Source organism: Ranitomeya variabilis, chromosome 4 (genome assembly GCF_051348905.1).
Source record: "Ranitomeya variabilis isolate aRanVar5 chromosome 4, aRanVar5.hap1, whole genome shotgun sequence".
Classification (NCBI taxonomy): domain Eukaryota; kingdom Metazoa; phylum Chordata; class Amphibia; order Anura; family Dendrobatidae; genus Ranitomeya; species Ranitomeya variabilis.
The window spans coordinates 200,768,477-200,787,985 of record NC_135235.1 but is presented as its reverse complement, the minus strand read 5'-3'; the positions used below and the strand labels follow the sequence as shown (position 1 = coordinate 200,787,985).

Sequence of the window (19,509 nt, the reverse complement as noted above, 5' to 3'; positions counted from 1 at the left end):
CTGGGAATATACAGTAAATGTGCAAATAGATTCATCAGAGACGAAGAAAACAGTAACTTTTGTGCCACTTATTTATGAAGCAATCGTAAAAGTCAATATTACCGAAAAAAGAAATACAAAAAACTCAGGGTGCTGCATACTGCAGAACCGTACCTAAAAGGATGTGTTACAAATATGCGGACAAACAGTTTGCTAGAAGTGTGATGCTCATCTCTACCAGACACAACTCTGTTTCGATACCTTGAGATATGTAAGAATCAGCAGCAGCTCTTCCTGTCTACACCAGTCAGTTAGAAGATGCTGCTTTTGATTCCAATAATAATTGAGAAGGAAGAAGCTCGGGAGTAACTTGGTGCTGTTGAAGAATCGGAAGAATCCAGAGTGCACTTCAAAGCATTAAGTCAAACATCTTTATAAAATAGGTCTACGTTTCAGCAATGAATCAGTCCCTTCCTCAGGCCATCAGGAAGGCAGACACTAGTTCAGTGCCACAATACATAGCCTTGTTTTATATGAAAGCTTGAATAAATGCTTTGAAGCGACACGCTGTATTCTGTATTCTATACCCTTTAAAGGACCTTGCCACATGTCTTAGAATAATCAGAAACTCAAGTTTTAGACATATGTTTTGAGGTACAAAGCAGGAGAACTAATTTGGCTGGGTGAGAGGCCTCTGACAGATGGAGTAAGGGAGCAAGCACTGCTTTGCCTATAAGTCTCCCTGTAGCAACCTGGACCTCTGCACAAGGAGTAACGTTATGTCTTAGAAGCCCTGCCAGAAGCCCCTCACCCAGCCACACCAGTTCTCCTGCTTTGCACTAATGAGGGGCAAACACCACAAAACATGTGTCTGGTAATGGAGTTTCTGGTTTGGCTTCTTATCCAAAGTCATGTTATAAGGCCCTTTATAGGGCGTATTTTGACTTTTAATACCTTTAATACCTAATAGTTGGCACTAGTGTTCCTGCCTTCTTCCCCTCTCAAGAGACTGTTTGCATTAGTCCTAAAGACGTGATGAGATGCTGCCTCCGTACAGACAATACCGCATAAAAAGAAAACACAATTAAATTCCTCTAAACTCGTTAACCTTTTCCAATAAATACTTCCGGCTCCATTTTTTGTATCTGGACTTTACATTACTGCCTTTGGAGTCGCCTTGGAGACCATTCACACAAATCTCTTTACGTGAATTCTTTTCCATATCGGATTTTCTTTTTCAATATGACTTTCAAGGTTAAAGTATAGATGTTTCTAAAGCGAGCCCCGGATGTAGTAAATGATATTGCATTACCTCTTGAATCTCCTCTATTTCGTTACGCACAGACCATACGGATAGCAAGCTGGAAGGATGCTTGTGGGAGAGACTTGAATGTCTGTAAAGACACAGAAAAGGACAAATGTGTTCCCTCGCTGTTCTGAACTGCCCACCATGCATAACTCCTTTTAATTCCCTGTATAAAGACATGGCCTTCAGTCACATTCACATTTATTTCATGTATATGTAAGGAGATGGGCATGCTGCCCACGTTTCCTTCTAAAAGAAACATGTTTATTGTTATAAAATGTTATACAATGCGATGCTAACAGTGATCCTCAGTATGACTTGTGATGTGCGTCAATGGCGTTGCTGATAGTGTGTGTAGTTTGACCGTAGTGACAGTTCAAGTTACTGCTTCGGACTAGCCCAGAGTGAGAGGGGTGAGTTGCAGGGAAAGTGACAATTTCCTGTCCGAGAGTCAGATAGGGCCTGGAGTGCCTAGCAAGTGGACCTAAAGGTGCCGCATGCTGGGGTGACCCTAAATGAGAGGAGACCGAAGGAAAGAGATAGCGAGATCCAGAGCAGAAATGACTAAGAGACAGACTGACCTTCTGGAGACAGATCATGGGAGAGGACGCCTTGAAGAAAGGCTTACAGTTTAGAGCTCTCAAGGTAATGGGCCTGGCAGGACTGAGTACAAGAGACAAATAGTTTGTCTCAGGTGGGAGTTCCAGAGCAACAGGGAGGTTGAAGCTAAGTCCGGCCATACTAGCACCCTTAAGGTAAAAAAGACGCCGAACTGCGGGGTGAGTAAAGGACACTTTCTAAGCATCACTGTAACATTAAAGCTGGGTTGTGGTGGAGTAGTGAGAAACAGTGGACATAGAGAGCAATAGAGAAACAAAGGAAGGAAACTGTGTGGAAAATGCTTCACGTTGAAAAGGAAACGTTCATAAGACTGTGTGTACCCAATATTTCTTGTATATATTCCCTACCAAGATTCCATTCAGTAAAAAGTTTATTTTTGAATGATGGTCTCCCTCACTGAACTGTGAAACATCTGGTCCTGGCAAACCAGCAACATTGGTTACATGCAGTCTGCACGGTTGTAGTGCCCTCACATCACAAGTCCACACACCCAGCCAAGACTGTCACAGACAAGTGCCTCACCGATGGCTACCCCCTAGGGCCTTCTCAAAGAAAATAAAAAGGGTTGTTGTTCCAGCATCAGGTAAAATTAGTTCTTTCTTTAATTTAAATCCATTAAAACGTGTAAAAATCACAATGGCTGCATAGAAAAGGTGGGGAGCAACGGCCTTCTACCGGGCTCGCCGATAACAACACGATCTTCAACCGGATGTGCATCCTCAGATGCACATTCAGCTGAAGTGTATGTGGTGCAGAGACCCGTCGGGACTGTGTGTGTCAATATACACTGCTGGTCAATCATAGGCCAGCAGCTGATGCTGACGTGCACATGACTGGGGCCTATAGCAGTGACATCATGCGCTCCCGTCACTTGCATGCTGAAGTCAGCTGCCGGCTTCAGAAGTGGACGCCGCACGGCATGGGAGCGGATGAGAGGTGAGTAAAATGGTTTATTTCTTTCTATGCATTAAAGAACAGAGAAGAATGGGGACACATACCAGTATGGGGCCCAGGATAAGAGACATATATTCATGGATGGGGGATATATCAGGACGAGGTCCTGGATGGGGGATATATCTACTAGGATGCGGCCCAGGATAATGGACATAAGGGGGATATACTGTATATACCAGGATGGGACCTAGGATAAGAGACATATATACCAGGATGGGGGATATATATATATATATATATATATACTAGATTGTGGCCCGATTCTAACGCATCGGGTATTCTAGAATATGCATGTCCTCGTAGTATATGGACAATGATGATTCCAGAATTCGCGGCAGACTGTGCCCGTCGCTGATTGGTCGAGGCAACCTTTATGACATCGTCGTCGCCATGGCAACCATTATGACATCTACGTCGATACTGTGCCCGTCGCTGATTGGTCGAGGCAAATTCGCGGCAGACTGTGCCCGTCGCTGATTGGTCGAGGCAACCTTTATGACATCATCGTCGCCATGCTGTGCCCGTCGCTAGATTGTGGCCCGATTCTAACGCATCGGGTATTCTAGAATATGCATGTCCCCGTAGTATATGGACAATGATGATTCCAACTGTGCCCGTCGCTGATTGGTCGAGGCAACCTTTTTGACATCATCGTCGCCATGGCAACCATTATGACATCTACGTCGATACTGTGCCCGTCGCTGATTAGTCGAGGCCTGGCGGCCTCGACCAATCAGAGACGCGGGATTTCCATTATGACATCATCGTCGCCATGCTATGCCCGTCGCTGACCAATCAGAGAATGAATAAACGGGACAGACAGACAGACAGACGGAAAAACCCTTAGACAATTATATATATAGATATATCAGAATGGGGTCAGGAAAGCATACATATATACCAGGATAGAGTACATCTGTACAGTGGGGAAAATAAGTATCTGATACACTGCCAATTTTGCAAGTTTTCCTACTACTAAAGAATGGAGAGGTCTGTAATTTTTATTGTAGGTACACTACAACTGTGAGAGATAGAACCTATAAATAAAAAGTAAGAATTCTGGCTCTCACAGACCTCTTAGTTTTTCTTTAAGAAGCCTCCTACTCTGCACTCATTACCTGTATTAAAGACACCTGTCCACACACTCAATCAACCGCACTCCAACCTCTCGACCATGGCCAAGACCAAAGAGCTGTCTTAAGGACACCAGGAACAAAATTGTAGACCTGCACAAGGCTTAGATGGTCTACAGGACAATAGGCAAGCAGCTTTGTGAGAAGGCAACAACTGTTGGCACAATTATTAGAAAATAGAAGAAACAAAAGATGACTGTCAATCTTCCTTGATCTGGGGCTTCAAGCAAGATCTCACCTCGTAGGGTAATTATGCTTTTGAGAAAGGTCAGGAATCCACCCAGAACTACACGGAAGGACCTGGTCAATGACCTGAGGAGAGCTGGGACCACAGTGTCAAACATTACCATTAGTAACACACTATGCCATCATAGATTAAACTCTGCAGGTCATGCAAGGTCCTCCTGCTCACGCCGGCACATGCCCAGGCCATTTGAAGTTCGCCAGTGAGCATCTGGATGATCCGGAGGACGCATGGGAGAAGGTTATGTGGTCACATGAGTCCTGGAGTGGCCTAGCTAGTTTCCAGATTTGAACCCAATAAATAATCTTTGGAGGGACCTGAAAACCTAGAAGATCTGTATGGAGGAGTGGTCCAAAATCCCTGCTGCAGTGTGTGCAAACTTGGTCAAGAACTACAGGAAATGTCTGACCTCTGTAATTGCAAACAAAGGTTTCTGTACCAAATATTAAGTTCTGTTTCACTATTGTATCAAATACTTATTTAATGCAAGAAATGCAATGCAATACAATGTGCTTTTCTGGATTTTACTTTTAGATTCTGTCTCTCTCACTTGAATTGTATCTACGATAAAAATTACAGACCTCTTCCATTCTTAGTAGGTGGGAAAACTTGCAAAATAAGCAGCAAATTAAATACTCATTTTCCTTACTACAATACAAAATCCCCTTAACATATAGTGGCACATATAACTGACCAAGATGCAAATCACACACAGGAAGAAACAACAGTATACTGTGCTATAAAAAGAATAACCTTTATTAAACAAATACTACAGAATGTAGCCAAATCATTTACATTGATATCGATTACCAACAGGTATTAGTACATGACATGACACTACTTGATAAATTAGGAAAATACATCAACGTAGGTCTGGTCTACCCTCCATGAAAAAAGTGCACCATGCTACTCTCATTGCTAACCCTGGTGGTGTCCTCGCAAGATAGACACCTAAATCCCTAGAGGGTTAAATAAAGACATTAGGGTAAGCACTTACTGGAGATGTGACCTGATAAACGTGGTTTTCCACAGCGCCGCTGTGGAAAACCACGTTTATCAGGTCACATCTCCAGTAAGTGCTTACCCTAATGTCTTTATTTAACCCTCTAGGGATTTAGGTGTCTATCTTGCGAGGACACCACCAGGGTTAGCAATGAGAGTAGCATGGTGCACTTTTTTCATGGAGGGTAGACCAGACCTACGTTGATGTATTTTCCTAATTTATCAAGTAGTGTCATGTACTAATACCTGTTGGTAATCGATATCAATGTAAATGATTTGGCTACATTCTGTAGTATTTGTTTAATAAAGGTTATTCTTTTTATAGCACAGTATACTGTTGTTTCTTCCTGTGTGTGATTTTCATTTTCCTTACTGTATATACTGTATAATGGGATAGGGCCAGCATGAGCGAGATATATACCAGGATGGAGGACATTTATATATACCAAGATGGGGTGGGTAGTCCAAATATGGCACTGGGGCCCATCGGACTCTAGATAAGCCACTGGCTACCACCCTGTGCCATGTTACAGGTATCCTCTTGACTCAATGGTAAGGTTGCAGAATAGAACCAGATCCTGTGTCTTTCCGTCAAAACAAAGCAATATGGTCATTTTAGTAGAAAAAGCTAAGTTCTTCGGGAAAAAAAGCAGCTATTGTGTGTGATGCATGTAGAAATTAAATATTTAATGGGGTTCTTCCGTCTCAGACATTTATGGTATATGCACTGAATATCTCTGAGACATCTTCAAGACCTGCTACCTATTAGGGTATGTGCACACGTTGCGGATTCTGCTGCGGATTTTTCCGCAGCGGATTTGGAAAATCCGCAGTGCAAAACCACTGCGGTTTTCACTGTGGATTTTCTCGCGGTTTCTTCTGCGGATTCCTCTGCGGATTTTCAACTGCACTTTCCTATTGGTGCAGGTTGAAAACCGCTGCGGAATCCGCACAAAGAATTGACATGCTGCGGAAAATAATCCGCTGCGTTTCCTCGCGGATTTTTCCGCGGCATGTGCACAGCGGGTTTTTTTCCCCATAGGTTTACATGGTACTGTAAACTTTGGGAAAACTGCTGCGGATCCGCAGCGTCAAATCCGCTGCAGATCCGCAGCAAAATCCGCAGCGTGTGCACATACCCTTAAACTGGGACTGTCTTATGCGGCTGTAAATGAAGAGTTCAGAAAATAGCACAAAATAGTTGAGTGCACTGACAACCATAGAGGTCTGCTGGAGACCTTTGGTTGTCATGCGGACCTATTGGTGACCCGCGATCATGTGATGGGGTCAGTTATGGGGGTAGTTAAATGCTGCTGTCAGAAATTGACAGTTGCATTTAACTAGTTAACAGCTGTGGGTGGATCGCGATTCCACCTGCGGCTGTTGTGGGCACATGTCAGCTTTATATATTAGCAAACATGTGCCCAGAAAGGGTCGGGCTCCGGCACTGAGGGGGGGTCCGACATTGGCGTACTACTGCGCCCGATGTCGGAAAGGGGTTAAAGGGAGTCTCTCAGAAGGTTTTTGCTATGTAATCCGAGGACAGCATGAGGTAGGGGTTTAAACACAGATTTCAATGATGTGTCACATGTCAGGCTGTGTAATGTAGTTTACTTACACTGAAAGTTTTATCACCTGGTGATTATCATTGCCTGGACTACAGCAGCTACAGCAGCCCATGCATGTTAGTCTGACTCCACCCCTCCTGTTATAAGAAGCTCACTGTCTATAGACTTTCTTAGCTCTGCTATATTGCTAAATGTAAGAACTCTGATTGTGTCAGAACGGCTGCACCTAGTAAACTAAATGATACATCATTGGATTCAGGGTCTCTTTGTTGACAGCATGCTGCAAAAACCATTTATCAAATTACCTTTAAGGGGGCTATACAGCAATGTAAAATGTTGTAAAAAAGTTGTAAGTGAACTTATGAAAGTCCATTTAGACACGCTGTTCTCAGATTTTCCTCTGCATCCTCATCAATGCTTACCTGGGCTATTTCCAAGGTTTACCGTACTGTTATGTTATCACTGTATTCCTTATAACTTTCATCAATAGCATTCTGGTAACTTACGTGGCAATGTCTGCATGGGTCTGTAAAAGTTCTTCTTGTAGATCATTCTTTTCATTTTTAAGTTCCTTACAAAGAAAGAAAAGAGAAATAAAGGAACATCGGTTTGTAGAAAAATGTACAAACATCTCCATAAATTCATCTCACATAATTTTCACTTTATGTTTGATGCAAATCAATTTCGAAAGAAACTAAAAAAGAGGGTTTGGCTTTGAAGAATCTAAAAATCACCCAGATTTATTATCTTTCTGTGGAAATTTTTAGACCAAAGGTAGACGTTTAAAATTGTTGGCTCAGCTGTCAAGTGGCTCATGTTTCTCTTCATGGCATGCACATAAAATGGTTTACCTACTGGTGCAACTGCGTTTGGCCAGGGTTCTAGCCATAGTGACAGTTTGGCCATGGCTGGGGCCAAAGCCTTGCTCACGCTTGGTCGCCAAAGGCCGCATGATCTTGATGTCTTAACCTGCAGCCTTTGGCCAGCTGTGGGAAAGTGAGTATTGGCCACAGCCAGACTATGGTTGTCTGAGAGAATCAGGCCAATTATACAAATTAAACTCTGATGAATGAATGAAACGCTGGTCAGAGTGTCCCAAGTGTCAATATAGTGTAACCTTAGTCAAACAGAGCACACTGTCAGGAGAAGATGGAGAACAAAATTTCCCCATTTCTCCGATTTGTGAGTCTGCGGAATATTTTTCAGGCTGGGTGAGGTTTCTGGCTATGTTCTGGCCAAAGAGACTAAAAAGGAAATATGTAGAGCTAATACAAGAGAATGGGTAAGGTACATGGAAACACAACAAATTAATTTCAATAGGAATTACTGTATGTCATTCTCCATTTTTCATGTCTTGGTGCCATATGGAAACCTAACACTTGTACTACGGATGACAACTGTACACCTGTCCCCATCTACCATGTGATCTGCTTATCAAAGATAGACCCTTCTAACAAAAGAGGAATCGTCTGAAGCAGAGAACCGCTTTAGTTCTGAATAAAGCAAAGATCATGATAATAGAACACTTATGTGGCTTTGAGAATACTAATGAAGTGCGAATAAGAAGATTCTTGATTACTTGGCTTAGTGATTAACCAGAAAAGTGACACAGACTGACACTTGGTCGAGCCAAGATGAAAAAAATAGAAAAGATCTTCAGAAGTAATGATGTAAAGAAACAAAAAAGAATCCAGCAATGACAATTGTGATCCATGTTTTTAAGGCATATGAAGGCTAAACTAGATAAAACGTATGAGAAGAGTGTCTATGGCTTTGAACTTTGTTTTGTGTTAAGACTTTTAAGAACACCATGGTCAGCATCGAAAACGAACTAGAAGAGTCTTTGCAAAACTCATCTTCCTACTGCGAAAGGCACATGGTGACAGAATATAGCTATGTTATTACACAATCCAGTTAAATAGAAAAGATGTATTACAGAAATATTTCAGGAAAGAAAATGAAAAAAAGGTGTAGGACAAAAGGGCAAATGTAAAAATCTGAGCAACTAAGACGATGTCCCAAATGAAATGTGGTAGAACATCCCCAACACGGCAGGTCTTGTGAACGCTTCCTGTTGTTCAGTGATTAATTCCTACCAAAACTGGTCCAAGGAGGGACAAGTCCGGAACAGTAACAGGTTCTAGACCCTTGAAGAATCTTTGATATGTCTCCAATCCACAGAGTCACAACTAAACAACCACAGGACACTCCTAGGGGTCTTGTGGATTACATTACTCAATGGGTAAGAGCTTTTTTGGTGATATAAAGTTTTATAAAAACATATAGGCTTATAGAAGAGTGAATTCTAGTGCTTTGGATTTTATTTATTTGTAGAATATTGTATTCTACTATAATGGGTCCTGAACCGAACATTGCCTGTCGTAGATGAATGACACTTGTTGTATCTCTTGACGGCATTCATATATAGCAGTAGTGCAGTGTTCTGGAACCAAAGATCATGGTCCTGTAATAGTGAGGGTTCCAATGGTCAGCTCCTCACCAATCGTACTTATATTATTTTGTTTAGGTTTTCAGCCTGTTCTACCCAGCACCGGCTCAGAGCAGTCTCTCACTATTCCTGCCGGCAATTCAACTACTCCACGTCAACAAATCAGCTCTTCTTCCAGGCTGCTCAGTCGATGGGGTGTGCCTGCTAATGTCATTGTGATTGACAGCAGCTGGCTCCCCGCAGTTAGGCAGCGGAGAGCCGGATAAAATCAGTATAATGTTGGCAATCATGCTGTGAGAACGCTTGAGGAACTCCAAAGGTGGACCCGCTGTACCGCGACAGTAAACCTTCCTAGGTCGAGTAGACCCGATGGACCACCCCTATACAGGGGGCGTTGGGGGCAGGCCCAAGGGAGACTACTGCCACGGCAGCTAGTATCTACAGAAGAAGTACAGGAGTGAAAGTAACACGGCTGGAGCACAGGAATATGGACAGGACAGAGATGCAGGTAGACTCGGAAAGAGCACAGGGTAGACGGGAAGAACAGAGACGAAGGTATTAATGGAGGGGACGGCAGGGATACAGGACACACGGACAGGATAGAGACGCAGACTGACTGGTATGATGAAGGCACGGCAGCACGGACAATCAGGAGACACTGGGAGGCTGGCAGGAGAGGATTGAGACGCAGACTGACTGGTATGAAGGAGGCACGGCAGCACGGACAATCAGGAGACACTGGGAGGCTGGCAGGAGAGGATTGAGACGCAGACTGACTGGTATGAAGGAGGCACGGCAGCAAGGACAATCAGGAGACACTGGGAGACTGACACTATAAAGAAACGGAGAAAGGGCAGGAGAGGAAATAGGCAAGGGAGCAAGCAAAGGACTACAGGCTAAAAGGACAGGCTGGAGGACGAGGTGTGAGAAGGACGTGGGGCCAGAATCAAATGCGAAACACAAATGACAATCAGGCACCGCCAGGTGGAAGAGGCCGCCTGATAAGGAGAGCGGCAGCATACCTTCCGGGTCAGAGTCCTCCTGGGGCACAGAGGGGAGAAGAAGGAGCGGCCAGGATCAGCAAGAGAGGTGTACGCGTGCGTCGCAGAACCCAGCGCGGGGGCGCACCCGACGAGGACCAGGAGCCAGCCGCGCGAGAGGAACAGAAGCCCGGGAACGAGCAGGAATGCGCCGGGACGCCGCAGAGTGGTAAGTATAGCAGGATACAGGCGGCGAGGCAAGTGGAAGCATGACACATGCCTTGTCAGAGCAGTGCGGATGAGAACGTGATGTCAGCGGAAGCCATTGAATCCCTGGCAGGAGCGGTCTGTGACTCCTCTGTGCCAGCAGAAATTGGCGCTGGGCACAACAGACAGGTAGTTACCAACTTACTTCTTACACTTATAGTGAAAAAATGTAATAGTTCAGGATAACCCCTTTAATCACAGACTTTCCAAATTGAGAAGATAGCCTGTGATTTAAAAATTCTAAAAAAAAAATGGTTGTTCAATCTTTTCCTGAGAATTTGAGTTGTTCTGCCAATATATTGTAGCTCACACCCACACTCTATCAAATAGACAACGAACGTGGAAGAATTAAGAAAAATTAATCTGCAAGCATGCTATAGGAGCAGCTTTTTAAGGGGATTTAGACTGGGAAAAAATCTTAATAAACATTGGGAGAGCTCGAAATCAGGTTCTATATTAAAAAACTATAAATCCATCAAGACCAATAATAAACGTTAGAAAAGCGCAAACTTTAAATAATTTCGTAGAACCGAATGAGAAGCTATACCTAATTAAAATACATATGTATTAAACATAATAAACAATAACCATAAATGAGCCTAAGAAATGTGAAACATGTTGTAAAGAAAGAGCAAAACTGTAGAAAGAAAGACTTTTCATTGATGTGTGCTATGTCTCTCAATGTATGATACAAGAATCGGCTTTTGCCAGTAACAAAAAGCCAATGTTTTCATCCAAGGCATTGGAGGACAGAGGACTTTAGGATGATCCAGAGACGTCTTTAGGCATGAGACAACAACAGAGAAGTCAGGCAGATCTTTAAAACAGCTACCTGCATGAAAAGGCGATCTAGAAATTCATCGGCAAATTATAGCATAGTGTATGCATGCTATAAAATTTGATGCAACAGCATATGACTACTTTACACACCTGTAAGGCAAAGGCTTTCCAATGGAAAGGCTATGATGCTCCTTCTGCCAGGATGGGAGGGTGGTACTTTGCCCTCCAATTGGTTAGCCTCTTTAATGGTTGACCAGCACCAACAGTCCACTCTGGCATTTAATTCTGGTGGACCCATTCCTGGGACCATCTGGAAGAATAAAAGAAGGAAATCTGCCCAAGCAAAAGAGGTGGTTTGGGAGAGGTAGATGCGCAATGTTCAGACTGTATCCAAATTATGAGGGATAGAAAAGAGAAGGCCAAAAGGAGGGCAGGATGATATCCTCATTGAGATGGAATGTCAATACAACCTTGGGCAAAATAGATGGGATCGTGTCATGGGGAACTACCTTCTGTGGGTGAAAAACCATGAAAGGGGAGTAATGGAAGTAATGACCACCAAAAGGAAACTTATAGTAAAGCAGGCGTAAAGAGATACAGCGAAGGAGCTCAAAAGGAGTTGACTGCAGTACTTTAAGGACCAAACTGATGTCTCATGGTGGTGTGGGGTGATAATAAAGATGAGCTACATGAGGCAATCCTTGTAAGGTGCACGCAGCTGATTTAGAGGCCAAATGATGGTAGAACCAAATAGAGGGGTCTCTCCTTTGAGGGATCTGTCCTTTGAGGGATCTCAGATACAAGCCTGAAGCTCTGCCATGCTGAAAAAAAGATGGAAGACTGGAAGAAGGTGAGTTTGTGGTGACTAATTGTCCAACAAAAGTGGGTCAATGGGTCCAGAGTGATGTGATTTGTCTTTAATATTGTCCAAGTACAGGATAGAAACTACACACATTTCATTTAGCTTTACAGAAGAAGACAAAGTGAAAATGTTATTAACTTGACGTCCGTTGGAGCAACTCATCTTGTCACAGGTAAACAGAACAGAACATGTGAAATCGCCTGGGCTGTCGATGGGCAACACTAGACAGACAATATGTGTATTTATGCAGAAATGATAACTTGACAATAGTGATGAGCAAATATGCTCGTTATTTGGGTTTTCCGAGCATGCTCGGGTGCTCTCCGAGTATTTTGGGAGTGCTCGGAGATTATGTTTGAGTCCCCGCAGCTGCATGATTTGCGGCTGCTAGACAGCCTGAATACATGTGGGGATTCCCTAGCAAATAGGCAATCCCTGCATGTGTTCAGGTTGTCTAACAGACGCAAATCATGCAGCTGCGAAGACAAAAACATAATCTACGAGCACACACAAAATACTCGGAGACAACACTAGCATGCTCGGAAAACTCAAGTAACGAGCATATTCGCTCATCACTACTTGAAACCATTGTAACTAAACAGACAGACGTAAATATTTGCAAAAAATGAGCTGACCTACCTGTAACAATGTTTTTTGTTCTTCCACTAGTCCCATTAGTTCTTCTAATTGGATAATTTTCTATAAAAATTTACATAGTTGAAATTAATAGTTTTCATATGCATATTTTGTTATCCTGAGCCGTGGCTACGCTGTCCGTCACCTCGGGCAACGGTCAATATGCTGCCCCCACCCTGTATCTAAATATCTTGAACCAGGCAAAGTTACTCGCTATCACCCACCCTGAAACCCAGCTGGTCAGAAACATGCAGCTCCATTTACGCTGCTTCTGATCTGGTCATTACCTCTTCCTATAAAAATTGGCCAGGATTCTTGTCCCTGCCGGTGAAATATTTGTCTTCCTGTGCTGTGTGCTAAAGTTAAGTGATTGGAGTAGAGCTATTGTAGTACTTATCTGTGGTTTGCTGTAGTACGTGTGCGTTTATTTCCTGTTCCCTGTTCCCATTTAGTTTATTCCTCCCTGTCCCTATCCTCCTCCCTATTGTTGGTTAGTGCTTTTGTATGATAGAGGTTTTCTATTATCCCTGTTTTGTTTTTGTGTCATGTTTACCTTACATTTCTGAGGTTGGGGAGGGACAGATCAGGGTTTAACAAGAGCATAGTAAGGTCAGAGTCTCAGGCGTCTCTACCTTCAAGTGTACCCCCAGGACAGGGATAGTTAGAGTTCCAGTTCCAGAGACAGTTTGAGGCTCCCTTTCTTAACCAAAGACCATTACAGCATGACAGGTATCCATGGTTATGACCACAAGCAACTAGCAAACTAACTGTCACTACATCAGTGGTCGTAACCATGTATACATAAGGTCCTGCAATGCCTGCACATGAGGAATGACATAGTGAATCAGAAACACTATACATTTCTAATTGAAGATATTTGCAAATTTTATAAATATACATATATTTGTCGCTTTGACAAACTCCTGGGTTTCTAGCTGTTAAGTTTGGGTGACAGTAACCACCTGCTATCAGATAAAGTAGAAAAAAGACAAAGGTATATTCCAAACAGCGCTGAGAATTGGGGGAAAAAGAAAAAAAGGGAGAAGATATGTCCCCCTGTAGGGTTTTGCGGTGAGTATACAAGAATACTCCCGCTGAGTTTAAAACCCCGCTTATATGTTTAATTAGCAGCATTTATACACATGTGCTGGCAGTCTGCTGTATGTATTGTTTAAATACACTGCGGTCCTGGACACAAGGCACCCAGCTTTCCTGTTAAGATCAGTGCACCCAGCTTTCCTAACAACCTAAATTCTGGGCATATTTGCAGGTTGTTGTACAGAACTACATGCTTATGCATTTGGATCAATTTATGTGAGGTCGGTGGTATCTTGACCTATATACACTGCCACTTTTGTGAAATTAAGGACACCCTCTCGCAGCGGGGTTTTAAACTCAGCGGGAGTATTGTTGTATACTCACTCAGTGCTGTTTACTCTGTATACTCTGAGCGCTGTTTGGAATGTACCTTTGTCTTTATAATTGTATTTCATATTGGGATAGGAGCTTGGAGATGAGAATACCCCCTAATTTATACACAGTACAAAGTCTAGCACCTAACAATGGCTTTTTCTTCTTCTTCAATAATAAGAATGCAGGTTGTTAAATCTTATGTTAACTTGGACATATTGTGAAAAGAAATATGATTTCAAGACTCATTATTTCTGAAGGATTTTGAAGTGCAGAGCAAGTCTTTTGAGGCTCCAGTGACATCTACTGGTTATATTCTATGTATCTTGAGATTTCCTTACATACAGGAGTTCAGTATTTGGTCAGTATTTTACATCAGCATTTGTAAGACAAAACCAGGAGTGGAACAATTAGAGGAAAAGTATAATAGAAACATATGCACCACTTCTGTATTTATCACCCACTCCTGGTTTTGGCTTACAAATACTGATGTAAAATACTGACCAAATACTGAACGTGGCGATATAGAGTACATACCTCCTGTCTATCACTACAACCCTTATTACCTAGCCCCAGACTAAATAGTTTTCTAAATGATACTGTTTATAAAAACTAATAAAACTGACAGTTATCAGGCTCTTTACTACCCGACTTTCCCTACTTTTGGTTGTCAGATCCCATCTTGCATAGCGGCAGCCAGGTATAATTATTCCGTGAAACGCTCCTGTGTTTCAGATAGTGTATACTTTGAAGACTATAGGTAGAAATGACACTAGTCCGGTGCTGCCCCAGATGGCTTTTCTCAGCACCGCCATAGGTGATTTGACAGGCTTCTTGCTGTGGGACAGACCTGTCAATCACCTGCGGAGGAGTCGGTCAGAGGCGGGGCTGGACTAGTTTTGTCTCTGGCTTTGGTCCCCGGATCTTTACAAACAATATAACTTTAAAACAAATGACAAATGTCCATCCATTATTGGATGAGGAGCCATCCACAATGACAGAATGGGTGATGTACAACGTGGTGCTAACTGAAGGACCGTGAGGTTGAAGAGATGGGGCAAGGGACCTGAGTGAGGCAGACACTAGCGAGGCCAGTTTGAGACAGTGAGGGTGAGAAGCACCATCGAGAATGAGAGAGCAGCTGGAAAGGAATGGCTCATGAGAAAAAAGTCAAGACTGATAAAAGTTGACATAAGGGTACCGTTACACTAAACGATTTACCAACGATCACGACCAGCGATACGACCTGGCCGTGATCGTTGGTAAGTCGTTGTGTGGTCGCTGGAGAGCTGTCACACAGACAGCTCTCCAGCGACCAACGATGCCGGTCCCCGGGTAACCAGGGTAAACATCGGGTTACTAAGCGCAGGGCCTCGCTTAGTAACCCGATGTTTACCCTGGTTACCATCGTAAATGTAAAAAAAACCAAACACTACATACTCACATTCCGGTGTAACGTCCCCCGGCGTCTGCTTCCCGCACTGAATGTGAGTGCCGGCTGTAAAGTAAAAGCAGAGCGCAGCGGAGACGGTTAGTTGTCTTTCCTTTCTCGCTCCCCTGATTAGGGAATATCCAGCCAGGGCCTGTTCTGCATTTAGGAGATCCGGCCTATTCTTTCTTCATCACATTTCTTACAGGGAATGGTGAACTTCTAGACCAGGATTCCATAACAAGTGTCTCGCGAGCTACATCTTACATATTACATAATAACAGGCACTACCGGCATAATTATGAGAGCACTTAAGAAACATGGAGTCATTATTACTTTTTAAGTGGCAATCAGGTCAGTGCTACTTTTTAAGGGGAAGAAGCCTTATAAATTATTACTTTGTAAGGGGCACTTAGGGCAGTATTATTCTTTCAGGGGGCATTTGTAACTTGTATTATTTTATAATTTTTCATTGTAAGAGAATTCTGTTGACTGAGGCTCATGTGTTGTGAATTTACCTTTTGGCTCCCTCTAGTGGCTACTAGTGATTTGACTCTGGGTATGTCATTCATCCCTTGTATGCTCACCTGGGTCGTTAGGTCAGGGGTGTTGCTATATAAGCTCCCTGGACCTTCAGTTCAATGCCTGGCAACGTTGATATCAGAGCTAATCTGTAGTGCTCTTGTCTACTGATCCTGGTTCCTGCTTGATTAAGCTAAGTCTGCTTTCTTGCTTTTTGCTATTTGTTTTGGTTTGCATTTTTGTCCAGCTTGTATATAATCTGTTTCCTGACCTTGCTGGAAGCTCTAGGGTGGCTGGTGTTCTCCCCCCGGGCCGTTAGACGGTTCGGGGGTTCTTGAATCTCCAGCGTGGATTTTGATAGGGTTTTTGTTGACCATATAAGTTATCTTACTACATTCTGCTATTAGTAAGTGGGCCTCTCTTTGCTAAAATCTAGTTCATCTCTGTGTTTGTCATTTCCTCTTACCTCACCGTTATTATTTGTGGGGGGCTACTATCCTACTTTTGGGGTCTATTCTCTGGAGGCAAGAGAGGTCTTTGTTTTCCTCTTCTAGGGGGTAGTTAGTCCTCCGGCTGGCGCGAGACATCTAGCGACCAACGTAGGCATGTTCCCCGGCTACTTCTAGTGTTGGTGTTAGGAGTAGATATATGGTCAACCCAGTTACCACTGCCCTATGAGCTGGATTTTTGTACGTCGCAGACTTACTTGTTTCTCTGAGACCCTCGCCATTGGGGTCATAACAGTTTGCCAGGCCAGTATTAAATGTTAAATGCATTGCAGAAGCGGGATTATAAGAAAGAAAGTTCTGAGGTTTTTTTTCTCTCTCTCATTTTTTTTTCTTTTCCCCTTTACCTCTGAGTGGCTTGTGTTTGCTGCAGACATGAATGTCCAGACCTTGATTACAAGTGTGGACCAGCTTGCTGCTCGTGTGCAGGGCATACAAGATTATGTTATCAGAAGTCCTATGTCAGAACCTAAGATACTGATTCCTGAACCGTTTTCCGGAGACCGATTTAAATTTAGAAATTTCAGGAATAATTGTAAATTGTTTTTGTCCCTGAAACCCTGTTCATCTGGAGACTCCGCTCAGCAAGTAAAAATTGTTATTTCTTTTTTACGGGGCGACCCTCAGGATTGGGCCTTCTCGCTGGCGCCAGGAGATCCGGCATTGGCTGACATTGATGCGTTTTTTCTGGCGCTCGGTTTGCTTTATGAGGAACCCAATCTTGAGATTCAGGCAGAAAAGGCCTTGCTGGCTATGTCTCAGGGCCAGGACGAGGCTGAAGTGTATTGCCAAAAATTTCGGAAATGGTCCGTGCTGACCCAGTGGAACGAGTGTGCATTGGCTGCTAATTTTAGAAATGGCCTTTCTGAAGCCATTAAGAATGTGATGGTGGGTTTTCCCATTCCCACAGGTCTGAATGATTCTATGGCCCTGGCTATTCAAATCGACCGGCGGTTGCGGGAGCGCAAAACCGCTAATACCCTCATGGTGTTGTCTGAACAGACACCTGATTTAATGCAATGTGATAGAATCCTGACTAGAAATGAGCGGAAAATTCATAGACGCCAGAATGGCTTGTGTTACTACTGTGGTGATTCTACACATGTTATCTCAGCATGCTCTAAACGTCTTACTAAGGTTGTTAGTCCGGTCGCCATTGGTAATTTGCAACCTAAATTTATTCTATCTGTAACTTTGATTTGCTCACTGTCATCGTATCCTGTCATGGCGTTTGTGGACTCGGGTGCTGCCCTGAGCCTTATGGATCTGTCATTTGCCAAGCGCTGCGGATTTGTTCTTGAGCCATTGGAAAATCCTATCCCTCTTAGGGGTATTGATTCTACGCCATTGGCAAAAAATAAACCGCAGTTTTGGACACAGGTTACCATGTGCATGACTCCCGAACATCGGGAGGTAATACGTTTTCTTGTTCTGCATAAAATGCATGATTTGGTTGTTTTGGGTTTGCCATGGTTACAGACCCATAATCCAGTCTTGGACTGGAAGGCTATGTCAGTGTCAAGTTGGGGCTGCCATGGAATTCATGGAGATTCCCTGCCCTTGTCTATTGCTTCTTCTACGCCTTCGGAAGTTCCGGCGTATTTGTCTGATTATCAGGATGTCTTCAGCGAGTCTAAGTCCAGTGCACTGCCTCCTCATAGGGAATGTGACTGTGCAATAGATTTGATTCCTGGCAGTAAGTTTCCTAAGGGGAGACTGTTTAATCTGTCGGTACCTGAACATACCGCGATGCGTTCATATATCAAGGAGTCTCTTGAGAAGGGGCATATCCGTCCTTCTTCTTCCCCTCTTGGTGCGGGATTCTTTTTTGTGGCCAAAAAGGACGGATCTTTGAGGCCTTGTATTGACTATCGGCTTTTAAATAAGATCACTGTCAAATTTCAGTATCCTTTGCCGCTGTTGTCAGATTTGTTTGCCTGGATTAAAGGTGCCAAGTGGTTCACCAAGATAGACCTTCGTGGTGCGTACAACCTTGTGCGCATTAGGCAGGGCGATGAATGGAAAACCGCATTCAATACGCCCGAAGGTCATTTTGAGTACTTGGTGATGCCATTTGGGCTCTCTAATGCACCTTCAGTTTTTCAGTCCTTCATGCATGACATTTTCCGGAAGTATCTGGATAGATTTTTGATTGTTTATCTGGATGATATTCTGTTTTTTTCTGATGATTGGGACTCGCATGTGGAGCAGGTCAGGATGGTTTTTGAGATTCTGCGTGAAAATTCTTTGTTTGTAAAAGGCTCAAAGTGTCTCTTTGGTGTACAGAAGGTTCCCTTTTTGGGGTTCATTTTTTCCCCTTCTGCTGTGGAGATGGATCCAGTCAAGGTCCGAGCTATTCATGATTGGACTCAACCCTCGTCAGTTAAGAGTCTTCAGAAGTTCTTGGGTTTTGCTAACTTCTACCGTCGTTTTATCGCAAATTTCTCTAGCGTTGTTAAACCGCTGACGGATATGACCAAGAAAGGCTCTGATGTAGCTAACTGGGCTCCTGCTGCCGTGGAGGCTTTCCAGGAGTTAAAACGCCGGTTTACTTCGGCACCTGTTTTGTGCCAGCCTGACATCTCACTTCCCTTTCAGGTTGAGGTGGATGCTTCGGAGATTGGGGCAGGGGCCGTTTTGTCGCAGAGAGGCCCTGGTTGCTCTACTATGAGACCTTGTGCCTTTTTCTCTAGGAAGTTTTCGCCGGCGGAGCGAAATTATGATGTGGGCAATCGGGAGTTGTTGGCCATGAAGTGGGCATTTGAGGAGTGGCGTCATTGGCTCGAGGGTGCTAAGCATCGTGTGGTGGTCTTGACTGATCACAAAAATCTGATGTATCTCGAGTCTGCTAAACGCCTGAA

At 43.5% G+C, this 19,509-nt stretch overlaps 1 protein-coding gene across 4 annotated transcripts in view; it reads right to left on the bottom strand.

The window, feature by feature from the left end:
• KASH5 (KASH domain containing 5) overlaps positions 1-19,509 on the bottom strand; it is a 108,689-nt gene that overhangs the window by 22,308 nt on the left and 66,872 nt on the right. For all 4 annotated transcript variants that reach the window (XR_013214571.1, XM_077259642.1, XM_077259641.1 and 1 more), the window contains 3 exons: positions 12,785-12,844; positions 7,314-7,378; positions 1,292-1,373 (listed from right to left, as the gene is read on the bottom strand). Coding sequence is in view for 3 of the 4 variants with exons in the window: in XM_077259642.1 (XP_077115757.1) it covers positions 1,292-1,373; positions 7,314-7,378; positions 12,785-12,844 (207 nt within the window). In the remaining variant the exon portion in view is untranslated. The remainder of the gene's footprint in view (positions 1-1,291; positions 1,374-7,313; positions 7,379-12,784; positions 12,845-19,509) is intronic.